Genomic DNA, 24401 nt, shown 5'->3' with positions numbered 1-24401 from the left:
TATAAACCAATCCTTACCAAGTCCCTTGCCTAGCTCCAAAATAAATCTTGGACCTACCTGCTTCACTCCATCTCCACTTCCAAGATTTATCTCAGTCACCATCCTCAGCTGGCATGTAGCAGTAACCTTTAGCGGGTCCCCTTGCTTCCACTCTTCTGTGCCAGCAACATTGCCACCACTATCACCAAGCACCTCTCTCCCCTGGATAGTTCTAGACTAAAATTCCTGCTCTCCTTCTTTTCCTAATCTTCCCCGAAATTTGTTAATGGCAGGTATGTTACTAGTTCCTCAGGGAAGCTCATTAATATTATTCATTGCATATGGATTTTACTAGTTTAGCTCTCATTGGTAACCTTATTTCCAAGGTCTGCAAGATATTTCATGTTTTCCTTCCTTCCTTCCTTCCTTCCTTCCTTCCTTCCTTCCTTCCTTCCTTTCCTTCTTTCTTGTCTCTTTCTTTTGTTTTGTTTTGTTTTTGTTATTCTTTCTTTTGTTGTAAATAACCAGGTTTGAGTAACTGAATAGTTGACCAAATGGAGAAATCGGGAAATCAGAATTTTACAACTGTTCTGACCTTCCGAAAACTAAAGTCCAATGGCACACAGATTTTTCTTGTTAGTATATTGCATTATCTACACCTGAAGTAACCCAGTATTTTTGATAGAATAGATGCTGCCTGGACTAAAGTCTCCCTTTTTCTAAATATGCAATCCTGGAGGATATGCATCCTATGATTTCGTTTTAGAATTCTAAATAGGTTTTCATGGCAGAAATTTATCAACAACTTGTTGTAGTTGTATTCAGGGGAGAGAGTCCCTCAAAGTGTTTGGGAAAGTTAGGCAGAGACCCAGAGAAGCTGTGCCAAGCAGGCCACCAGCAAAGGCAAAGCCAGCACTTTATCCCTATTCACTAAAATGCCTAGAAAAGTCTATTGCTTACCATCATGAATGCTAGTCTCTGTTAGGAAATTATGTAGAAATGTCACACCAAATTGTTTAAATGCCATAATAACAACTTGCTTTTTTACTTTAAAAATGCCAGTTTCTTAAGAATCTTTATCAACTCACTGTTTTATGTTTTCTATAGAGAGCCTTAGTCTTAGAATATATTTCTAAATTTGTCTCCTGCCTTTCCAAATCTCTTTACCTCCAGGCAATAACCTTCAAGACAGTTGCAAAGTGTTATTGCTCATAAGAAAACAAATACCTCTCCAAAGTGTGGTCATTGTGTCATATTTTACTGTCAGACCTCTGCCTTGGTTCTGGTATTCTGTTTACTTAATTTAAAAGTCAGTAAGAGTCTACTTCAAGTGGCTCTCAGCTATTAAACCATTAGGGCTTTCTCCATTGTCAGCTTCACCCACTGGAGAGCCATGTTTGGGAGACTGAAGGAACTCCACAAGCCAAGAAGAGAAAGCTTAGTTTAAAGTTCAGCTTCACGAGTGAAGTCAGGTAACCCTGAGTTAGTCTGTCTCTCCAAGCAAAGCCTGCTTAGAAGCTGTGTGCAGGAAGTGCTGGAGGGACTGGTCAAGTATAGCCTAGCCTTATGGGATAGGTCTCAAAGCAATGAACGTGACTCTACCAGTCCCTTGCAAAAATCCATCCCATTGTTTTGCCACACCTTACCCATCCCCCCCCCCAACCCTGACACATACTTCCATTTTTATCATTATTGGGGTTCCAGAGATTGGTCTACATTTATCATCAAATCTTTTTTTTTTTTTTTTTTTTTGAGCTCCTACACTGTCCAAAACATTTTACCAGATTCTGTTTTTTAAAATGAGGTCTTGGCAAGAATTCTGGAGGAAAATACAATTGCTGAGGATGTACAGAAAAAGAACCCTCAGGCACAGTTGGTGGGAATACAAGTTAGTGTAGCCACTGTGGTAAACAGTATGGAAGTTCCTCAAAAATTTTAAAAATAGAATTATCATATGATCCAATAATCCCACTACTGGGTACTTATCCAAAGAAAACAAAAACATTAATTTGAGAAGATATAGGCACCCCTATGTTTATTGCAGCATTATTTACAAAAGCTAAATTAAATTATGGAAGCAACCCAAATGTCCATCAACAGATGAATGGATAAAGAAGTGGCATATATATATATATATGAAATATATACACACAATGGATATTACTCAGTCATAAAAAAGAAAGAGATCTTGCCATTTGGAACCACATGGATGGGCCTAGAGGGTATAATGCTAAGTGAAAGAAGTCAGTCAAAGACAAATACCATATGGTTTCACTCTTATGGTGGACTTTAAGAAAAGAGATTTAAAAAAAACCCACTCTTAAATATAGAGAACAAATCAGTAGTTGCCAGAGGGGAGGTGGAGGAGGGGATGGGTGAAATAGGTGAAGGGGATTAAGAGTACATTTATTGTGATGAGCACTGAGAAATGTATAGAATCATTGAATTATTATACTATACACTTGAAACTAATATAACACTATGTTATGCTAATTATACTTCAATTAAAAAAAAAACAATGAGATGCACTACACACCTATTAGAACATCTAAAATTTTTTAGAAACTGACTACACCAACTGTTGGTGAGGATTTGGAAAAACTGGGACTCCCAGCTCCAGTTGCACAGCTGCTGGGAATTAAAGTGGTTCAATCACTTTGGAAAACAGTTTAGACGTTCCTCAAATGGCTAATCATAGAGTAACAACGACCTGATAACCTAGAAGAAATGAAAGCATATGTCCGTATCAAAACTTGTACATGAATGTTCATAGGAACCATATTTGTAATCATAAAAAACTAGAAACAACCCAAATGTCCATCAGTATGTAAATGGATAAACACATTGTGGCACATCACCAATAAAAAGGAATGAACTATTGATATATGCTACTTGGATATATCCAACAACTTGGATGAATCTCAAAACAATTGTGATAAGTCTAAAAAGCTTGGGGTGCCTGGGTAGCTCAGTCAGTTGAGTGACTTCAACTCGGGTCATGATCTCATGGTTTGTGAGATGGAGTCCTGTGTTGGGCTTGCTGCTGTCAGCACAGAGCTCGCTTGGGATCCTCTGTGGCCCTGCTGTCTCTACCCCTCCCCCACCTCTCAAAAATAAAGAAACATTAAAAAAAAAAGGCTAAAAAATACCCACTTTTTATACTATTTATATAAAATTCTAGAAAATGCAAACTAATCTGTAGTGAAGAAAGAAGAACAATGGTTGCTTAGGATGGGGAGAGGACTTTTGAGGGGGATACATTATGCTCATTATCTTGAATATGGTGATGGCTTCATGATGTATACATATATCAAAACTTACTGTAGTATGTACTTTAAATATTGGCTATTTACAGTATGTCAATTATACTTCAATAAAGCTATTTAAAAATTTTTAAAAAAGTAAGACACTTAATAGATTTTTGTTTTTGAAAAGTTAAAAATTCCTTCATTTTTTATTCCTGGTACCACTAACCACAATTTACAGGACAATATACCTGATGTAATGAAAAGAAAAAGAAAAAGCTACAACAGATAAAAGACCTCAGGAATGCACATCTAATTGACACTACATTGCCTTCATCAATAGCTGCACTTTTTGCCAACTGTGGCTATGACAGTCCTGAACAAGAAGGGGTTCCTGTTTAAGCTGCAGGAACTTTTCTGATTATGGAGCATCGTTCCTTCTGTGACAGATTTTTGCAGTTCCTCTAATGCACTGGGGACGACTGTCTCAAAGTAACCTGTCAGCTTTCCTGACAACACCTTGCTCGCTCTCCTGCTAAGAACTGTAGCCCTTTTCTTCTGAACATTTTTAGAACCTCCTGCTACCATATCCACCACTTCCACTACCAGATCCATAACCACCACCATAGGGACTGCCCGAGCTTCTTCCACCAAAACTGCCCCCTTTCATGGGTCCTCAGCTTGGTTGCTGTTGTCCACTATAATTTCCAAAATCATTATAGTTCCCACGGCCACCATAGTTACCACCTCCAAAATTTCCTCCTTCATTGTAACCATCATATCCTCCACCACCACCACCGTACCCACCGCCTTGGTTTCCATATCCTGGTCCACCACCACCATAGCCTCCTCTGCTACTATAACCAGGACCACCACCACAGTTGCCACCATCACCTCCAAATCCATTATATCCACCATCACCTCCTCCATATCTACCTCTGCTGCCACCACCTCCACCGTAGCCTCCTCTTCCACCAAAGTTTCCTCCGCGACCCATAAAGTTGCCAGATCCACCTCCATGACCTCTTTGTGATCCAGCAGACTGCATTTCTTGTTTGGAAAGGGCCTTTTCCACTTCACAATTACGCCCATTAATAGTGATGGTATTTCTGAACAATTTTATTAACAGTATCATGATCATCAAAAGTTATGAAAGCAAATCCTCTCTTTTTTCCACTCTGCCTGTCCTCCATAACTTCTATGGTTTCCATCTTGCCATACGTTTCAAAGCAGTCTCAAATTGTATTCTTCTGTATCTTCTTTAATACCACCAAGGAAATTTTTCTGCATAGTTAGATGGGCACCAGGCTTTGCAGAATCCTCTCCAGAAACAGCTCTCTTTGGTTCCACTACACGTCCATCACCCTTGTGTGGTCGAGCACACATGGCTGCATCCACCTCTTCCACGCAAGAGTAAGTCACAAAACCAAAACCCCTGGAACCTTTTGTTTGGGGGTCTCTCATCACCACACAATCTGTGTGTCCCATTTTTCAAAACGTTCTCATAAACTATCATTTGTAGTTTCAAAGCTCAAACCACCAATAAACAGTTTTCTCAACTGCTCTGTTTCCTTTGGATCATGCCCCCCGCCCCGCGTCGGGGAGACAGAGTCCGGCTGGGGGCAACCAGGCGGTGGTTTTACCTCCATTTTGAGACCGGACTCGCCTCTTCCAACTGGAGCTCAATATGGGCTAGACTTTTTTTTTTTTTTTTTTTTTAAGAAGTGAAGCCTTGCCCTCAGTGACCTTCCAGAGCATTTGGGGAAGGGATGATTACAGGTTGGGGAAGGAAAGTACAGGTTGTGACCCATCTGTGGAGAGTGCAGTGAGTGCCACAGGGTTATCTCCAAGGGCTGTGTGCTGGGGAAAGTCTCCCAGGGGGGATAAAATGATCCAGCAGAATGTCTGGGTGTGGGGAGAGGCTGTAGGGAATGAAATCCTGAACACTACTCTCAAAGGAGGGAAGGGCCTTTACGGACTTAAGCTAGGCCTGAGGGCAGCTCTCCCCTTGGAGTAAACTTTCATTGTTTCTGAGGAAAAAGAAGCCTGAAGGAAGAATGCACGCAGAAGTCCGGTTTCTATTACAAGAAGCAGAGCCAGTTAAGAGAAAAAGGGTTTGCAGATTCCATTTCATGGCTTATTCACTCTGATGCATGGAGCCCATGAGATGGTATGTCAATTCATTCATTCATTCATTTTTTTTTAATGTTTATTTATTTTTGAGACAATGCGAGAGACAGAGTGCAAGCAGCGGAGGGGCAGACAGAGGAAGACATAGAATCTGAAGCGGGCTCCAGGCTCTGAGCTGTCAGCCCAGAGCCCGAGGCAGGGCTCAAACTCATGAACCGTAAGATCATGACCTGAGCCGAAGTGGGACGCTTAACCGACTGAGCCATTGGTTCATTCTTACTTGTACCGACTGACGCATTCGTTCATTCTTATTTGTACCGGGCACTTTGCTGGGTGCTGGGGATACAGGGCCCACATGAAGGTTGCATCAGTGTAGTTCCTGTTTCTCAAAGTGTAGACCGTGCCCTATCTGCAGCTTCAAGATTTCCAATGCTAATACAAATACAGACCCCCAGGCCTCACCTCTAGGTAAGACGGAGACACACCTTATCAGAATCTCAGTGCTAGCCTTCAGAATCTGCTCCACATTGCAGAACCCCCTTCTTCTGCAGCTCAAGTCTGAGGACATTGGTCAGGTGGCTGACGCCTCTGCAGGTTACTTTCAGGACAGCAATGTTCCCTTGGATATGACGCCGACATAAACAGCAGCGCCTGCAGACGACTGTGGAGGACCGGCTTCGCCTCTCCCCTACCCCCTCCTCTGGCCCCTCCTTAGGCCCCCCTCCCCCAGCGCCCCGGGGTAGTGCCTGAGGGAAGCAGGAAGACCCCGCCCCCCCCACGCTAGCCCCGCCCAGGTTGTCAGAGACGAGGAAGCCCCGCCCCGGCCGGGCGTGCGCCTTTTCTGACAACCAGGGCCTCCCAACCCTTACCCCCAACCCTCGCGGGGCTGTCACCAGAATCACCACGCGTCCTGCAGATTGCAGCCTCGCCCCGGGAGGGAGACAGCGACATGGCGGCGGCCAAGCCCGAGAACCTCTCTCTGGTGGTGCACGGACCCGGAGACCTGCGCCTGGTAAAACGGGAAGGGGAGTGGGAAGCCTAGCCGGACCCTGCCCTGCTGGCCTCCGAACTCGGCCAAGCCGCCGTCCCAGCTCGCCAGTTCCAGCGCTGCGCTGGGCCTGCACCTCTGTGCCCTGGCCGCCCAGATCAGAGCTGGTTACCATGTTGGGGGGAGGGGATGGCTGGTTTGTAAGGTGCTAAGAGGAAGGTTCTTGTCGAGTGCCTCCCGGAATCCAGCCCCGTGGCCGGCACGTGGCCAGAGCCTAGAAAAGTTGCAAACGGATTGAAGCCTTCTCCCTCCTTTGCCAGCTGCAGATTCGCAGTCTAGTCTCTAATCATTGCACTTTTAAAAAGAGGTACCAGGAGGCTGCCTGATGTAGGATATGCTCTGAATTTCTCTGAGCAGACAGTGCAGGGCAGAAAGGAGGGCCACATTTAAAAGATGTGGAACTCATATTTAATCGCTCTTGCCTGGGGCTGATTACACATCCTTTGCAGGATTATTATGATCACAAGAGTACCCAGCACTAACTAGGGACTCAGAAAGTGCCAGTTTCTGTCCCTTTTCCTTCCAGCACAGGTCTCCATCACCAGGACTCGTGGTGTTGCCTGTGCCTGTGCCAGACTTCTGTATCTGAATAGTGTCCATGTCTCTAAAGGTTCTTTCCTCCTTGCCTCCCTTAGTCCCCATTTGGTTCACTTTACAGCCATTTTCCTCTTTGATCCGGCTCCCATGTTTCTTTTTTTTTTTTTTTTAATTTTTTTTTCAACGTTTATTTATTTTTGGGACAGAGAGAGACAGAGCACGAACGGGGGAGGGGCAGAGAGAGAGGGAGACACAGAATCGGAAACAGGCTCCAGGCTCTGAGCCATCAGCCCAGAGCCTGACGCGAGGCTCGAACTCACGGACCGCGAGATCGTGACCTGGCTGAAGTCGGACGCTTAACCGACTGCGCCACCCAGGCGCCCCCCGGCTCCCATGTTTCTTTAAGAGCGTTAAGTGTATGTCCACCATACTTCTACCTCTGCTCCCTGGCTCAGGGGGCCAAAGTTAAGGGAGCTGCAGGATCAGCCCTGTGGTCATGCCAGGGGTCCCTTGACAAAGTCCATCTCAGATGGGCCTGGGATGGCAGTGGGTGTGTGGGACGGGTGCCAGCCATCTCTACTGCTCCCTGGCACCTCCTTCCTCAAGAGACTATGCACCCAATCTAGATGGGAGAGACTCAGGAGATTATCCAGATTAACAGTTCTTGACTACTTATGAATCTGTGGTCTCTCTCCTCACAGAATGCAAATAGATTGAGTTTAGCAGCAAGTTCAGAGATTTTATGGACTTCCTTTAAGTCCCTCCATCGACCTTTAGAGGTTTGTGGACCCCAGACCAAGGACTCCTGCCCTGAGCCAATTCTCCTATTTTCTCAGTTGAAGAGAAGTGCGATTCCTGCAGTGCCTGGGTGGCTCAGTTGGTTAAGCATCCAACTTCGGCTCAGGTCATGATCTCTTGTCCATGAGTAAGAGCCCTTTGTCAGGCTCTGCTGACAGCTCAGAGCCAGAAGCTGCTTTGGATTCTGTGTCTCCCCCTCTCTCTGCCCCTTCCCATTTGTGCTCTCTGAAAAACAAATAAACATAAAAAAAAAAAAAAAAAGACTGTCCCCAGGATGACAGACTTGCCCAGATGAGAGCTCAGAGGCTGACTCCCATTCCAGTGCTCTCTGCACTCACTGTGGAGTCTCACCCAAGGTCTTGAATTAAAGTGACACTATTAGTGTTTATTGCTATAACACGAGATGAAATTAATAGTAAGACAACGTGAGGGCTTTGCTGGAGGCTGCACGGAGTAAAGACCTCACAGGGAGGGGTCCTTAACCTAGGACCTAGGGGAGAGGTCCCAGAGGGGATGGATGCTACTTGACCTGGTTCTTGAAGGATGAGTAGGAGTCATTCAGGCAAATAAATGCAAGAGCAAGTGCCAAGATATGTGGAGTACAAGATTACAGGTTCTGTTTACCGGCCCTGCAAATAGTGTGATGTACTGACTGGAGGGTGGTAAAGCTGGAGAGGTGGACAGGACCTGATTCTCCATCTGCTCAGGGCCTGCTTTAAGTCCTGGACCTAATAAGTAGCAGAACTAGAATTGCAACCCCAGGATCTGCTTTGCCTTAACTCTTAAACTCAGCCTCTTTCTGTCAAGGCTGTCTAGAACAAAGCCTTGAAGATTGGAGGGAGCGGGAAGCCAACCTTAAAATTGATTTTATAAAAAAAAATAATTTTTTTAAAAACTTAGGAGTGACTGATGGCTCAGTCGGTTGAGCATCCTACTTTTTTTCTTTAAAATTAAAAAAATTTTTTTATTTATTTTTGAGAGAGAGAGAGAGACAGAGACCAAGCGGGGGAGGGGCAGAGAGAAAGGGGGACAGGATCCCAAGGGGCTCTACATCTACAGCAGAGAGCTGAATGTGGGGCTTGAACATACGAACCACGAGATCATGACCTGAGCCACCCAGGCGCCCCTCTTTAATTTTTTTTAATGTTTATTTATTTTTGAGAAAGAGATGGCGTGGGTGGGGGAAGGACACAGAGAAAGGGAGACACAAAATCTGAAGCAGGCTCCAGGCTCTGAGCTGTCAGCACAGAGTTTAATATGGGGTTCAAACTCACGTGACCATGAGATCATGACCTGAGCTGAAGTCGGACACTTAACCAAGGACACTTAACTGAGCCATTCAGGTGCCCCAGCATCTGACTTTTGATTTCAGCTCAGGTCAGGATCCCAGGTCCTGGGATGGAGCCCCATGTCTGACTACGTGCTGAGTGTGGAGCCTGCTTGAGATTCTTTCTCTCCCTCTACCCCTCTCCCCTGTTCATGTGCACTCGTTCTCTGTAAAATTAAAAAAAAAAATCATTTTTAATTAAAATTTTTTTTAATCAACTTTGCCTTAGAATCTACTCTTGATTAGGGATGAGTTGGGGTGGGTATATCCTAAAGGCTCTAGAAAATGCATGATGGGCTAAAGAATGTAGCCTGTGGTTACACTAAAATGGTTCAGGGTGGATTCATGAGGGCCTCAGGTTTGTTTGAGAGTAGGATGTGGTGGGATCATTTACTAGACAAAAGAGTAGAGTAAAATATTGAGGTCAGGTTTGAGTGTAAGATGTCTCTAGTACACAACATCAAGGTGTCTTTGAGAAATTACCTTGGTTTTAGGGATCGGGGGTGCAGGGTTGATTTTTTTTGGGCTGGAAATGTAAGTTCAGGAGTCATTTGCTTCTCTACTGGGCAGTACTTCACCTCCTCCCCACAAGGCATTTGGGAATGGGGAGAGGGTTTGTCACAGTAACTGAGGGGCAGACTTCATAGAGTTAACAGCACTGTCCTGTTGGAGGAGTCAACATGGTGGAGAAGTAGGGGGACCCGAAGTTCCCTCATTCTCAAATATAGCACTGTCCTGCTCAACAAAATATTATTGCCTTGCCCAAAGTAGCACCCTAGTGGGAAATTGTAGCTGGATGAACTTGCCTAGGCTGAGTAGGACATGTAGAGTGAGAAAGCAGCAAATGGAGGACACTACCCTGGAGAGAGCCTCACACTCAGGTGAAAAGGCAGAAAGTTGTCAGCTGAGAAGACTGACCAGGGATGCCTATGCTGCCTCAGATACCTGCAATGCAACACAGACCTTCCTGGCCCCTCACCACTCCCTCCAGAGAAGGACCCCCTTCCCCTACTTCCATAGACTATCTTTACTCTTCCACCCCCTTCTGTAAGGTGAATACGTAAGTAGATTGGGACTGGGGATTGGTACTGTTAGTAAACCAGAAAGCAACAAGGAGGAACAGTCCTGGGGCACCTTGGGAGGGAACACCAGTTTTTCTTTCTGTGGGAGAACCAAAATGAAATCCAAGAGTTCCTGGGCAGAGCAAGCTGTGGCCATTTTGTCCGACCAGGCTCAGGGTCCACTGATAGAAAGGGCTGTGCCTCAGGAACTCATGTGAAGGGAGCTGTCTGGGGGGAGGCCAATTTCTAAAATCTGTAGCAGGATTTGGAAGGGTTCTGAAGCAGGAGGCAAGGGCTTGACCCTTCCCAGTGCTGCCATCCCACTTCAGGACAGCCCAGAGACCAGCCAGCAGCCATGGCTGGGCTTCTGTGGGGGAAATTTAACCTGGGCCACTTAAAACTCCTGCCATCTTCCACCTGCTGGGAAGGAAACAGAACACTTAGCCATTTTCCTGCTTATGGAGAAGGCTGGATTCCCTTTTCTTTCTTGATGCTGTGGCCCCAGGGAAGGAAAAATTAAATTCCTTGCCTGTTATGTAGCTAGTGATGACCTCAACCACAGCAAGGGAAAGGCCAAGGCAGCTTCAGTGCTCCCTGACCTGGGGATTTCCCTGACCTGGGGATTCAGGCCTCCATGATGCCTGGGCTCCAGGCATTTTGTAAGTTGCATGGTAAATCAGAGAGAGAGAGAGTATGTGTACCTAAACACACACACACACACACACAGACACAGGCACACACACATATACACTGACTGGTGGTTTTCATTTATTATGAGAAAAACAAAAATGTGAGGTAACAAAAAAAGACTGACTTTTCCCTCCCTATTTTAAATAGAGAAGGGAGCAAGGGGAGAGGCAGCCAAGCTGATGCATAAAGAGGCAAACAGCCTGTCAGCAAAAAGTGTCAGCTCACTGAGGTCCTCTTAAAAAGGAAACAGTAATAAGGTCACGAGCCAGGTTGAGGCCCAGAGTGGGATTTAGTGCCAGCTCTGCTGTTTATAGTTGTGTGACTTGCCAAATTACTTTCTGCTTCAGTTTCCCATCTGTATAATGGGGATGACAGTAGTTCTCATCTCTGGGGTGTGTGGGGACTAGATGATGTCAGGGAGCAAGAATTCTTGTCTCCTCAAAGGTCCTAGCTGGACTAAGAATCAAACTGACACAAGACAGATTAACAGGAGAAAATAAAATTTAATAGCATGTGTCCAGAGAATCCATACAGACAATGGAAACTCCAAAGACAGTCAGGCAAAATGAGGTATATGTGTCATTCTGAACCAAGGAGAAAGGGGATAGGGGCTTGGGACTTCAAAGGGAATGAATGTAATTCACAGAAAAATGAAAAAGTAAATGTTTGGTAAATAAATGTTTGCCCTGCCCTATAGATAGATAACTCAGATAAAGTTTATCTCTGGTAGTAGATAGCCCTTACTCTGTAAAGACCCTCTAATTTATTTATTTATTTATTTATTTATTTATTTATTTATTTATTTATTTATTTATTTTAATGTTTATTTTTGAGAGAGCTCGAGCTGGGGAGGGGCAGAGAGGGGGGACAGAGGATGCTCCTCATTGACAGCAGAGAGCAGGGATCGAATCCACGAACCCTGAGATCATGATCTGAGCCAAAGTCTGATGCTCAACCAACTGAGCCACCCAGGCACCCAAGAGTCTCCAATTTAGATTGTTCTTTGTAGTTAAGAGAGGGGCAAACGTTTCTCCTGAGCCCAAAGGATCTCAATTCCCTTCAGCTCAAAATAATCCCACATATGCCAAAATGGCCCACCTTGGGGCAGCACCATTACAGTGGGATGGTGCTGTAAAAGACCCAGCCTTATGGAGCTCGAGTCCTGCATCAGATGCCCTACACATCTCAGCATAAAAAGAGATGAGACCAACACCTACAAATGCACGGACAATCTTTTTTTCTTTTTGTGCTATGTGGACAATTTTTAGCCAAATTATAATACATGTGGGCCCAGGAGATAATCTTATATCCATCTGTATTTACCAAATTACTTTGTGTCCCTCTGGTCAGTCTTGAGAAATCCAGAAGTTGCTTGTGATTGGGAAATGAATTCTCTTTGAGTTACTAGTTCATGAAGTTGAGATATAAAACAGATTAGTTTTTTCCACAGAAGCTGTTTTTGGTGGGGGGAGGAGGGAGGCTTTTTTTTTTTTTTTTTTAATGCTCTAGGTTTCACTTGAAAGGTAAGGGAAACAAAGAGAGAGCATGTTGAGTGCCTACTATATCCCAGGCATACACTGGGTGCTTTCATGCATTGCTTCACAAACTATCCCGAATGAAGCACCAATTTTATATTTTTAGCCATGAACTGATATGCTTGTATTGCTGCATTTTGATGTTGCGGCAATGTCAAATGTTGTAAATATTTGTAAATTCTCCCATCAGTTTCTGTAGGTGTTGCATCAATAATAGACGTAGTACTAGGTCCGTATTGCATCAGGAGTAGTCCACTTCGCGTCCACTTTATCTGCCTTACTCCTGACAGCTCTGCCAGATTTCAGGCACCAGCATCTGGCCAGGGAGAATGGAACAACCCAGCCCCCACATCCAGGAAGCTGAACAGTGGGTTTTACCATGTAGGGGAGGAAAAGTAATTTTCTTCCTGTGCTTCTAGGTTATTGGCCGAGACCCCTTGTAATAAAAGACAGATTTTTTAAAATGTATTATTTTTAAGTTTATTCATTTTTAAGCGCGCGCGCGCGCACACACACACACACACACACACACACACACACACACACACACACGAGAGTGGGGGAGGGGCAGAGAGGTTAGGCCGGATCCAAAGCAGGCTCTGGGCTGACTGCAGAGCATCTGATGCAGGACTCGAGCTCACGGATCAAGACCTGAGCCAAAGTCCGCAAGCCAAGATGCTAACCAACTAAGTCACCCAGGCGCCTCTAAAAGACAGACTAACAAGAGAAAACTAAACAAGTTGTTTTTAAAAAAAATTTTTTTAATGATTATTTATTTTTGAGAGAGGCAGAGACAGAATGCGAGGGGGTTAGGGGCAGAGAGAGAGACAAACAGAATCCAAAGCAGGCTCCAGGCTGTCAGCACAGAGCCCGACCAGGGGCTCGAACCCGTGAGCTGTGAGATCATGACCTGAGCCAAAGTCAGACGCTCAACCAACTGAGCCACTCAGGTGCCCCAGTAAACAAATTTTATAACTGTACCTCCTATATGCATGGGAGATATCAGGAAAACTGAATAATTTCCAGAAATGGCCTAAGCCACCATCTTAAATACCATTTCCAGCTAAAGACAAAAGGTCCTAGAGTGAGGGAAACCAGTTATGGGAGGTTTCAGGAAAAAGCACAGTAAACAAGGGTAAGGTTGTTATGCAAATTTAAATTTGTGCCTTCTTCCTTGAAAACTATCTAGAGAGATAGTTATCCTTTTCCTGGAACAGAGAGGGAGACACCCTTACAAATGGAGATTTTCCTTGTCAGCATAAATCTCTTACAAAATTTACATAGTTTTCAGATATTTTCCTATTCAGCTGTTTGTTAAGAATAATCAGCCTAAAATAATTCTTATTCCAAAGAGATAAATTTTGGGATGACATTTTCCTCTGGAGGAAAGAACAAGTTAAAGGGAAAATAGTCATTTTAGAATGATGGGTTGGGGCGCCTGGGTGGCGCAGTCGGTAAAGCGTCCGACTTCAGCCAGGTCACGATCTCGCGGTCCGTGAGTTCGAGCCCCGCGTCAGGCTCTAGGCTGATGGCTCGGAGCCTGGAGCCTGTTTCCAATTCTGTGTCTCCCTCTCTCTCTGCCCCTCCCCCGTTCATGCTCTGTCTCTCTCTGTCCCAAAAATAAATAAAAAACGTTGAAAAAAAAAATTTAGAATGATGGGTTGATGTTTAATTATAAAGGGCAGAGGAAATGTACCAGCATGGAGCTTAATTAAACATTAATCAGGCCCCATGAAGATGAGTTTTTGCACTTTGAGGAAATGTGTTATACCCTAGATCAAAATATTTGATTTGAATCTGTACAAATTTTATTTATTTACTTACTATTTATTTATTTATTTATGAGGTGGGACAGGAGGAGAGGGAGAGAGAGAGAGACTCTTTTTTTTTTTTTTTTTTGAGAGAGACTTTTAAGCCCACTGCATGCCCAGTGGGGATCCCAATACGGGGCTCAATCTCACACTGTGAAATTATGAGCCAAAATTGAGAGTCTACTGCTTAACTGACCCCAGCACCCCTGTAATAATTATTTTTAAAGTAAAATAATTCTATGTCTGTAATATAACACATTGAAAATATCCCATCCTTGCATATGTACTTTACTGTTAAGATTTGTGGGTAAGGACAAGGGGATTATTTAATGTGGGGGCATCAACACTGGCACCTCTAGTGGTCCTGAGCACAATGTCTTTTCCCTGGTTATTTTTGCCATCAGCTGACAGGGCTAGTTATCTATAAGATCACTTTAAAGGGCCCTGATAGGCTTCAAGTATCAGCTGGATTACACTGGGAGTTTACTCTGAGTGGGGAAATGCTGGCTACTTAACCCTTTAACACCTGAGCTAGATTTATCAGTCAGAGGCACTGAAAATAGTCTAAAACTCCTTCTGAAAAAGGGAAAATCAGGTATAGCAAATAGCCCAAAGAAATACCTCTTCCCTTATTTTAATATTTTAATTAATATTTATTTTAATATTATTAAACAATATTATTTAAATTAAATTAAATGATATCATAATTTAATATTAAATATTATTAATATTTTAATATTTATTTTAACAATAAAACAAGACCCAAACCAATAAACAACAGGAAATTAAATCCAGCAAATCCGGCCATCTCTGCCAACCGCTAGGGAAGGACAGTGCCTTTGTCTGCAGGAGGTCCAGAAGCACAAAGCTAACACATTCCCCTACAAGCAGCAGGAGCAGTCAACAATACCACAAATAGGATCAGAACATTTTATGTAATAAGTCCTAGTACTACTAAGAGAGGTAGTAAAAGTAGCCCTATTCTGAAGGGAAAAGCTAGAATTATGGGTATGGGGGGAAATTTATCTTTCAAAATTGCATGACAAAAATTAAGGAGGAGAAATATGTACTCACAGTATTGGCATCCACTTGATCTTTTAGTGTGGCTGTTAAAGCTGGCAGTTTTCTCAATCAGATTGACATTAAGAACACTAATTACTGGAGGAAAAATGTTCAGATTTTGTGAAGTGATATTCAGCTTAATGTTATTTTTTTCAGTGTTTTTTATTATTTTTGTAATGCTTATTTTTGGAGAGACCATGTGTACAAGAGTTGGGGAGGGGCAGAGAGAGAGGGAGACAGGATGCAAAGCAGGCTCTGCTGCAAGGGTGTGCTGGGAATTGCAGAGGCTTGCTGAGAACATGGTGGCCAGAACATAGAGAGTTTAGGATTTTACAGGGCCACTGGGCACTTTAAATTGATTTGCATTTTATAAAGGTTGTTAGCAGAAGAAGGCTGGTTGGAGCCCTGAGGGCTTGGGCCGGAGAGTGGCTCAGTGGACTTTGGGAGAGTGTTCAACCCTTCTACTTTGACCCCAAGTTTGCCAGGCCTAATGCAGCTAGAACAAAGTCTTTTTTTTTTTTTTTTTTAATGTTTATTTTTGAGAGACAGAGCGCAAACAGGGGAGGGGCAGAGAAAGAGGGAGATACAGAATTTGAAGCAGGCTCCAGGCCCTGAGCTGGCAGCACAGAGCCGGGCGCAGGGCTCGAACTCATGAGCCGTGAATTCATGACCTGATCTGAAGTTGGCTGCTTAACTGACTGAGCCACCCAGGCGCCCCTAGAACAAAGCCGTTTATGACAAAATGCCTAATTAGGAAATGTTTGGATTTTCCTCCCACGCTCAAAACATGCTCAAGGGAAGAGGAAAATTGAGGAGGGAGGGAAGCCAAAATAAGGTCTTCTGCTCTCTCCTGCTCTGTGCAGGGCAGCCAGACAACAGGTTGTCTGGGTACAGATGGGGGTGGGAGGCGAACGTGGGCTTTGAGGACCTGGGGTGAGGCCAGCCTCTAAGCCCTCAGTCTAAGGCAGGGAGGTTGGCCAACACCTTCCCACAACTGGTAGAATCAGGCTTAAAACACTAGGCTGGAATCCTATATCACTTTCTCCCAAATTCCAGCCTTTTAAGAAAAGCAGTTCAAGTCTCTTAATACTGATGTGACAAACAAGGGAAATAACAACTTCTCCCCAAAACAAATTTAAGAAGTAACCCTTTTCAGAAGGAAAAGGACAAGGCTGTCCAGAGCTGGTTCAACCATACTGTGAATTAATTATAGAAAAAAATAACTTTGATTCTATTTCTTTTGTAATAAGACCTAACTTATTTACTATGAGCCGGGCACTCTATTTTCTGAATATCCTCATTATACAGAGGAGGAAATTGAAGGCACAAAGAGGTTATGTAACTGCCCCGAGGTCATGCAGCTGGTGGAGGGGAGCCTCAGTTTGCACACAGACATGTTGTTCCAGAGTCTGAGTGCTTCACCCCTGCTCCACACAGGTCAGCTGCCGGAGAGAGAAGGCATCTTCCCTTGATTTCTCCTCATGTCGAGGCCGTTTCTGCAACCCAAGCAAGATGTACTGTGGGTATATGAACTCAGATGTGCAGGTGGAAGTAGAAGATAAGGGGCTATGAGGATATATTTGGGAGAGAAATATTTAGGCTAACTTAAGAAAGTATATTTAGGAAATACAAGATAGCATTTAGGATACAAGAGACACCTGGGAGGATTCCATGTTCCCACAGAGTTCTTTTTTTTTTTTTTCTATTTTTAAATATTTATTTTTGAGAGAGAGAGACACACACACACACACAGTGTGAGTGCGGGGGGTGGGGGAAGGGACAGAGAGAGAGAGAGGCAGGCTCCAGGGTCTGAGCTGTCAGCACAGAGCCCCACATGGGGCTTGAACTCATGAACGGTGAGATCATGACCTGAGCCAAAGGAGGCTGAAGCAACTGAGCCACCCCGGCGCTCCCCCACAGAGTTCTTCATGAAGTACTTCCATGACTTATTCCAGGAGGTGGGAGGAGACCTGGAGGGGATGGAAGGATGTCTGTGATGCATTTCTGATTTGTGAAAAATGCTGGAAAAAACAGTTAACTCCTCCTTATCCCTTTGTTTACTGTTACTCCCAGAAAGGTAAGACATACTGTTTAGGAAAGCTTGAATATGCATGATAACAAAACTTTGGGGGAATGGAAGGGCGATGAGGATAAAAGGGGAAGTTGAGGGATCTCAGACGGGCTAAGAAATGGGTGAACAAAAGAATATCTTCACCGAAATCTGAGACAGAAAAAGGAGATTAAGTAAACAGAGGACTGTGGCCAGCGTCATACCAAGGAACCACAAACGAAAAGCAAAGTTTTTTCAGTGATCCCGTTGTGATAACTTTCTACAACACGAGCTCTGCAGCCATGCTTAGGATAACATTTACAGACTTAGGGACTGATCTTAACATGGTCTTGTGCTTCTGTGGCATGTCTCCTGCAGAGAGGGGAGTCAGGAGTCAAGCTGAATTGTAAGAGTGGTTAGAGTCAGCAAGAATGAGAATGGAAAAAAAAGTTGGTTTGCAAGGAGAGGTATTTAAGTTCTCCACAATGTGTGATCTGCTACCAAGGAAAAACCGGGCTGTCAGCACAGCGCCCTCTAGTGTCTCTGAAAGTCACTGCAGCTCTGTGGGGGTGGGACGGCCAAAGTTGGTCAGCTCTGTTAACCTCCAGCATATGTTTACAGTGGTAATCTCTAGTGACTCAGGGCCAACTGTTGGCTTTGAGCTTGATTCTTACCCCTCTCCACCCCTAAATGGGTATTCAGGGCTGGCCTGGTTGGAGGTAAGGATATGAAGAATATGCTGTGGATTTATCTCTTGTTTCTTGAGAAGTTGCCTAACAGTGCCTTGACCGGGGAGGATGGGGTTCTGTTCCATGTTTGAAATAAAGGCCTTACTCTTTAGTTTCAATTAACCTGCAGTTTAAAATCTCACCCAGTATAAGAGAAACAGAACTTTATGTGGCAATCCCTGATGTATAATGTCAGAGATGGGACTTGCAACTCTGAGAGGTTTTGGTGACAGCCAGCTATCCTGAGTTGCCCATTTTTAGATGGACTCCCTCTCCCCACCCTCCTTCCTTCCTTCCTTTCACAGGTAGCCAGTTTAAGTTATCAAGAGATGAAAAACTGCCTTGAGAAGTGTTTTCCCCACATCAAGCTGCTTTGGATATAGTTCCACCAATTTTATCATAGTGCTGCCATGGGCACATCACTGTGAGGATGAACCGAGGTGATGCATGTGCAGCACTTAGCACAGGACCTGGTAGAAAAAAGTTGGTCAATGTTAGCAAATCAGCATTAGCAATTGTCTCTTTGGACTTGGTTCCACTGGGGACAAGGAATTCAAATTAGCATCAAGCTATTTCAACAGAAAGGTTGGTAATCTGAGTTGAGTGAGAACCACAGACCTTCCTTGGTGTCCGTCATGGACAGTGGTTACATAACAAGAACAAACCTCTCTCCCTCCCCTCCATGTTTGAGGCAGTACACTGTACCCTGGTGACTGAAGAGATTGAAGGCATGGTCTTTGGCATCGAGGTTATTTTGTTAGCAAAATAGCTCAGGTGTCATTTACTGCTACCCTATTAAAGCATCTGGGGGAGGCTTTCTGAAGGGGGCAAGCTTTGAGCAGTGCCCCTCCCAGACAGAGCACTGTGCATGGGGCCCAGCCCCAACATTTTCATCACCTGTCTGGCTGCTTCTTGCATCACCCTGGAAGGAGAAAAGGCATCTTCTACCCCTGGAGTGCAGTGTGGGATGCAGTGAGGCAGTTGGGGAATCAGGTTTAGTCCTGGTTTATCCACTCTGTGGTGGTATGGCTTTGGCCAAGTTATTTAACTTCCCAGCCTCAGGTTTCTCATCTGCAAACTGTGGGCCATGTGCCATGATGTGTGTGAAGCCAGAATGTTGTCTGGCACATAGTTGTTACAGTGAACATTTTACATTCCTTCCTCTTCTTGGCTGCCTTCAAAGAATTCATAAAATGAACACTTGGATTTAGCCACTCATTGTCCTTCCTTCTTGTCACCAGGAATTTCCTAGCTAGTTAGCAATGGGAAGAAATGTTGGTTAATGTTAATAATAGTAATAATAATAATAATAATAATAATAATAGCTGTGAATGCCAGAATAGCTCAGATTGGTTTTGTTTTTTGTTTTTCGGTTTTTTTTTTGTTTTTGTTTTTGAGAGAGAGAGAGTGCAGATGAGTGAGGCGCAGAGAGGGAGATGGAGAGAGAAGCTAGGCTCACCAGAGGCAGGGCACAAGCTCACCTAATTCAGGGCTCCAACTCACAAACCATGAGACCGTGACCTGAGCCGAAATCAAATGCTCAAGCAACTGAGCCACCCAGATGCCCTAGATTGCTTGTTGAACCTGGAGAGTAGTCAAAATGCAGGTCCTGTGTGTTCCCAAAGGGCATCTGAAAGTCCACATGGGAGGTTTCAGAAGAGAGGACCAAGCAATGGTCCGTGTGCTGATGTAAAGGTATGAGTAGAGATCAAAACCCTCACATAGAATTACCACATACCCTATCCTTTCCCTATAAGAGTTTCCCAGACCAAACAAATCTGTATCTTAAGAATGTGGTTTTTGAGGAGGGCAGGATCTGATAGGAAGACAGCCCAAACATCCTTTCTGCCTAGGGGAGCATATATACTTTTTATTAGTCCAGGGTAAATTGCATCCGTGGGTGGGGTGAGGTCAGCAGTTAGAGTCAGCACTATCTAGTGTGTCCCCTCAGGCATTCACCCGGTAGCAGTGTGGTCTGAACCTGTGTTAATTCTAAGAAGAAGCATTTGAATGAAACTCCACATTAATTAAATAGTTGAGGGGCACCTGGGTGGCTCAGCCAGTTAAGTGTCCAACTCTTGATTTCGGTTCAGGTCTTGATCTCAGAGTCATGAGTTCAAGCCTCATGTTGGGCTCTGCAGTGAGTGTGAAGCCTACTTAAAAAAAAAGTTGAAAATGTTCATAAGGGAAAGTTATTGTGCATACTAAATAGTTTTTCTATTTTATTTCCTTTAGGAGAACTATCCGATCCCTGAACCAGGACCAAATGGTAGGTCCTTGGGACACTTGACTTACTTCTTATTATTTACCCTGGAGACACCTGTGCATTGCTCCCTTACCCCCCTTTTCCTTCTGTTTATTACTTTACCTCCAATTAAAAACTGTGTTTTTGTTAGGCTGTAAACCCAGTCTGTTATTCACAGCATGACTGGATAGGTTCAACTTGACTCCTACATGAAATAAAAACAGTGATAGACCCAGAAGAGTTACCACATCAGACTGCTGACTTGTCCCAGAGTTTTTGACATTAAATGTCTTCAATTTCTGGACGAAAAGGCAGAGTTGTTCCTTGTTTGACCTAACAACAGAGGTAGGTTAGTTACTCTCTCTATATAAGCTGCCGTTTGGGTGGCCAAATCTTGTCCTAACCCTAACCCTTACCCAAGTTTGGAAAATGAGGAAGTCCACAGAACTTAATCTCTTAGTTAGAAAAGAGAGCGTCATTAGAAGAAGACTAGGACTTTCTGTCCAGTGGGGGTGGGAGGGGCTGTATGGAGCAACACCCCACGGTCAAAGCACAGACAGCGTGTGAGTACTCTGGGGCAGGGTTCCTGCCACCTTTGTTCCAGTCTTCCGGCCTCTCACCAGGTGAGCCTGTGAGGCCCAGCTGACATGCACATTTCCTTGAGTGGTGTCTGTACCTGGGGAAGTCATGTCGCCCTGTTGGCGTGGGCAAGATACCTGCTGACAGTTTTTCAATCCCTCTCGTCCCCTGAGTCCCACTTCATAATGTGCAGGACTCTGTGGTGAGGCTGAGAGCAAGGGGGAGAGTGTCTATAGATAGCTCATCTCAGCACCCAGCCACTCAGGTCTCCTTTCTGTCCTTGAGTTGGGGATGTGCTTTCCCACCTTTCCCCCGGAGCTGTAGCTTCCGTGTCAACATCAGATTGAAGGCAACTTTCCTGGAATCTCAAGAGCTTTGCTACTCAAAGGTCAGCTGCATTGTTGATTTATAGTGATAAGAATATAGACAATAGCTGTTTCTATCAGTGTTTAATACGTAATGTATATTTAGGGCTTAAGTGTTTTCACCAAGATATGGTGTTTCAGAGACATGAAAGAGCACCTCACTGTGTCCTGAAAAGTTAGTATGGATTCTAGAAGCAGCCAAACAAGGACTGTCTTGGACCCAAAGGACCCTGGTACTGTTTCTCTGATACAACATTCTGCTTTTTCTTTCTCGTCTCTTGCTGCCCTTGATTGGATGGGGAAATAATAGCAAATTTCAGCTAGCATTTCTAGCAAGTGAAATTTAATCTCTTATTATAAATTGGTAGAGAGGAAACTCTGAGATCATTTTCTCTACCTTTGATCTCAGTATTCACCCTGCCATTTCTTACTCTGTCACCAAGGCCAAGGACAGAGAAGATTCTACAGAACCACACCTGTGGATCACCCGTGATGTGTGGCAAGGGCAGGGTGTGCAACACCTGCATGCATAGCAGAGCTTTAGGTCTCTTTGTCTTTCTAAGGCAGAGCTTTTTCTCAGGGAGATACTTGCAACGTGCTCACCTTAGTCAGACTGGGCCAGTAATCCTTTCGTGTTTGTTTTGCAGAGGGGCTCAGTAGCATCATTATTTTCAATTTGGAAAACTGACAACAACAATACCAACACATCTCACTTTATTCAAACATGCGAAGGGGAAATACCAGTTGAAATCTCTGGGTGGTTTAAATTAAATCTGCACTTTTAAACAGAACAACAGGCATGCAGAACGCAGCCAGATAGCTCACAAAGTGTTGCCAAGCCTAGATTTTGCCAGCCTTCCTCTCAGGAATTGGTAAGATTCAGGCGTAGCATATTGTCTGGAAACAGCTCTCTCCTAGAAAACAGTTTTTCCCTTACATGGTTGATACATTTCTTCCCATTAATAATATCTTATTTGTGCAGTGGATTAGAGTTCTCCAGAGAAGCAGAACCAAGAAAGAGAGAGGAGAAAGAGAGATTGAGCATATAGATTTGTTTATATATAGGTTTATTATATATGTATGTGGAGAGAGGGCTGGAAGAGATTTATCTTCATTGGCTCATGTGATTGTGAGGACTGGCAAATCTGAAATTTGTAGGGCTGACCAGCATGCTGAAAATTCAGGTCAAAGTTGATGTTTCAGTCTTGGGGAATTCCTTCTTCGGGAAATCTCAATCTTCTCCTTAGGGCCCTCAACTGATTGGATGAGGACCACCCACATTAGGTGGAGTAATCTGCTTTACTTTTTACAATTTACTTATTGAGTCAGTAGACTCCAATGTTAATTACATCTAAAAAATAGCCTCACGGCAACATCTTCTGTTTGACCAAACAGCTGGGCACCACAGCCTTGCTGAGCTGACACATAGCATTAACCCTCAAAAGCAGTTATTTTGCTCTGTGGAAGCTTTTCCTGGATTGTAAGCCTTCATTAGTGTTGCTGTTTAGCTTGTTTCCCTCTGTGGTTGTATCTGGCCTTTGAAACCAAACCCTCTTCCTGTCCAGAGGGGAAGTATGGTGGTGCCTCAGGCTGCAGGGAGGATGGTTCATTCCCTCACTTGTTTTCTCCTTCCTTTTATCAGAAGTGCTGCTGAGGATGCATTCCGTTGGAATCTGCGGCTCAGATGTCCACTACTGGCAGCATGGTCGAATTGGGGATTTTATTGTGAAGAAGCCAATGGTGCTGGGGCATGAAGCTTCAGGAACAGTTGTAAAAGTGGGATCATTGGTAAAGCACCTAAAGCCAGGTCAGCAAAACCCTTCAACTCACTGTTTTATTTATCCCTCAACATAAATAAATATTTGTGTGCACTTTCTTGGGGCCAGGCCCTCTGTTAAACCCTGGGGTTACAGCAGTGAATAAGACAGTCTTCAATTTCTACACACATGGATCTTACCTTCCACAGAGGAAGACGGGCCTGGGACACACATACAGTTCCTTAAGTACAGTTGTGTTGAGGGCAACAGAGAAGAAAAGGTGACCAGGGTGTTCTAACCAGATCCCTGGCTCCTTGAAGGGAGGAACAGTTAATCCAACACCTGAAGGCAACTAAGGAATAAGCCAGTTAAAGGGGTGGGGGAAACATTCCAGGCATAGGAACCATAAACTGTCTCCACATGCTGAGAACCAGGGTCTTTGGTACAGTCGCAGATCTTATTGGACGACTGGAAAACTGTCAATATTTTTCTAGATTTGCTTAATTCATTCTCTTGAAGGGAGGAATTCTCAGCTATTGGCAGCCTGTGATGTTCCCCAATAAGTGAATTAAATTCGAGCTGTGTGACACAGCCAACTGTTGGCTTTATTCTTCCTTTGCTGATGAGGCCACTGTACAGCCTGGAAACGACATCAGATCATTTGAGGGAAGGAGAAGGTTGGCAGGAGATACCATTTCTCAGTTATAAGGCTCTCTGAGCACAGCTACATGAAGAGGAACTTTCTGGCCCTGAAGAAGCTAGACTTGTGTCTCACTTAAGAATGTTGTCAGGCTCTCCATTCATCATGAGTGGAAGTTGAGAAAGCCCCTGAGAATTTTGTGGGGCTATCCCAAAGGGGAAGATTCATAGTTTCCAACAGCTCCTGAGTGGTTCTTACCTGGGGGTCCAGATATCTAAATACTAGTCATAATAAAGAGTGTGGGGGTTCTTTAAATTTCAGTTATAATAAGTGCTGAGTGCAATCCACAATGAGTCCAACCTTGTGCTTTGAGGGATACAGAGAATTGAGAAGATATGATACCTGGATACTTTCATCTAGCTGGGAAGACCAGACATCAGGACATAAATACCAATAATTAGAGAATAAGACCATCAGGTACTATAAGGTATGAGAAAGAACTGGCTCTCGCAGTTCAAAGAAAGGGCATTTGTGATGGGCAGAGGTCTTAAATGAAGGTTCATGGAGGAGATACATCTTGGGGCTGGATATTTAACAATAATAATTGTAGGAAGAAAGTAGCTAATATTCATTGCTTTACTGTTAGCCTCCATTTTAATATTTACATGTATAATTATGTATGTCATTACTGAAACAACTGTATAAGGTAGGCATTATTTTCTTCCTTAACAGATGAAGAAAGTAAAGCATGGTGATTAGGCAGAGTCATACACTAGTGAGTCTCAAGCTGGGACGCCTGTCTTGGTCTTTCTGA

General features: G+C 44.1%; 1 protein-coding gene, 1 long non-coding RNA gene and 1 pseudogene across 3 annotated transcripts in view; 1 reads left to right on the top strand and 2 right to left on the bottom strand.

The window, feature by feature from the left end:
• The window catches only part of LOC124508631 (uncharacterized), a 60545-nt gene extending 54411 nt beyond the window's left edge, over nucleotides 1-6134 (bottom strand). The window contains exon 1 of one of the 2 annotated variants that reach the window (XR_006961291.1): nucleotides 5817-6134. This is a non-coding gene — a long non-coding RNA (uncharacterized LOC124508631). The remainder of the gene's footprint in view (nucleotides 1-5816) is intronic. The other variant, XR_006961292.1, reaches the window with a different exon arrangement.
• On the bottom strand, nucleotides 3399-4948 carry LOC124508627 (heterogeneous nuclear ribonucleoprotein A3-like; annotated as a pseudogene).
• A 46-nt stretch (nucleotides 6135-6180) lies between the features above and the next one.
• The window catches only part of SORD (sorbitol dehydrogenase), a 34553-nt gene continuing 16332 nt past the window's right edge, over nucleotides 6181-24401 (top strand). Inside the window, exons 1-3 of the mRNA XM_047075162.1 lie at nucleotides 6181-6366; nucleotides 20237-20270; nucleotides 22833-22997. Of these exons, the coding sequence (XP_046931118.1) occupies nucleotides 6304-6366; nucleotides 20237-20270; nucleotides 22833-22997 (262 nt within the window). The 5' untranslated portion in view covers nucleotides 6181-6303. The remainder of the gene's footprint in view (nucleotides 6367-20236; nucleotides 20271-22832; nucleotides 22998-24401) is intronic.

This window comes from Lynx rufus, unplaced genomic scaffold (assembly GCF_022079265.1).
Source record: "Lynx rufus isolate CCGP_SWC_20201006 ecotype Redwood Valley unplaced genomic scaffold, mLynRuf1.p SCAF_13, whole genome shotgun sequence".
Taxonomy (NCBI): Eukaryota; Metazoa; Chordata; class Mammalia; order Carnivora; family Felidae; genus Lynx; species Lynx rufus.
This window is presented reverse-complemented; position numbering and strand designations above follow the sequence as displayed.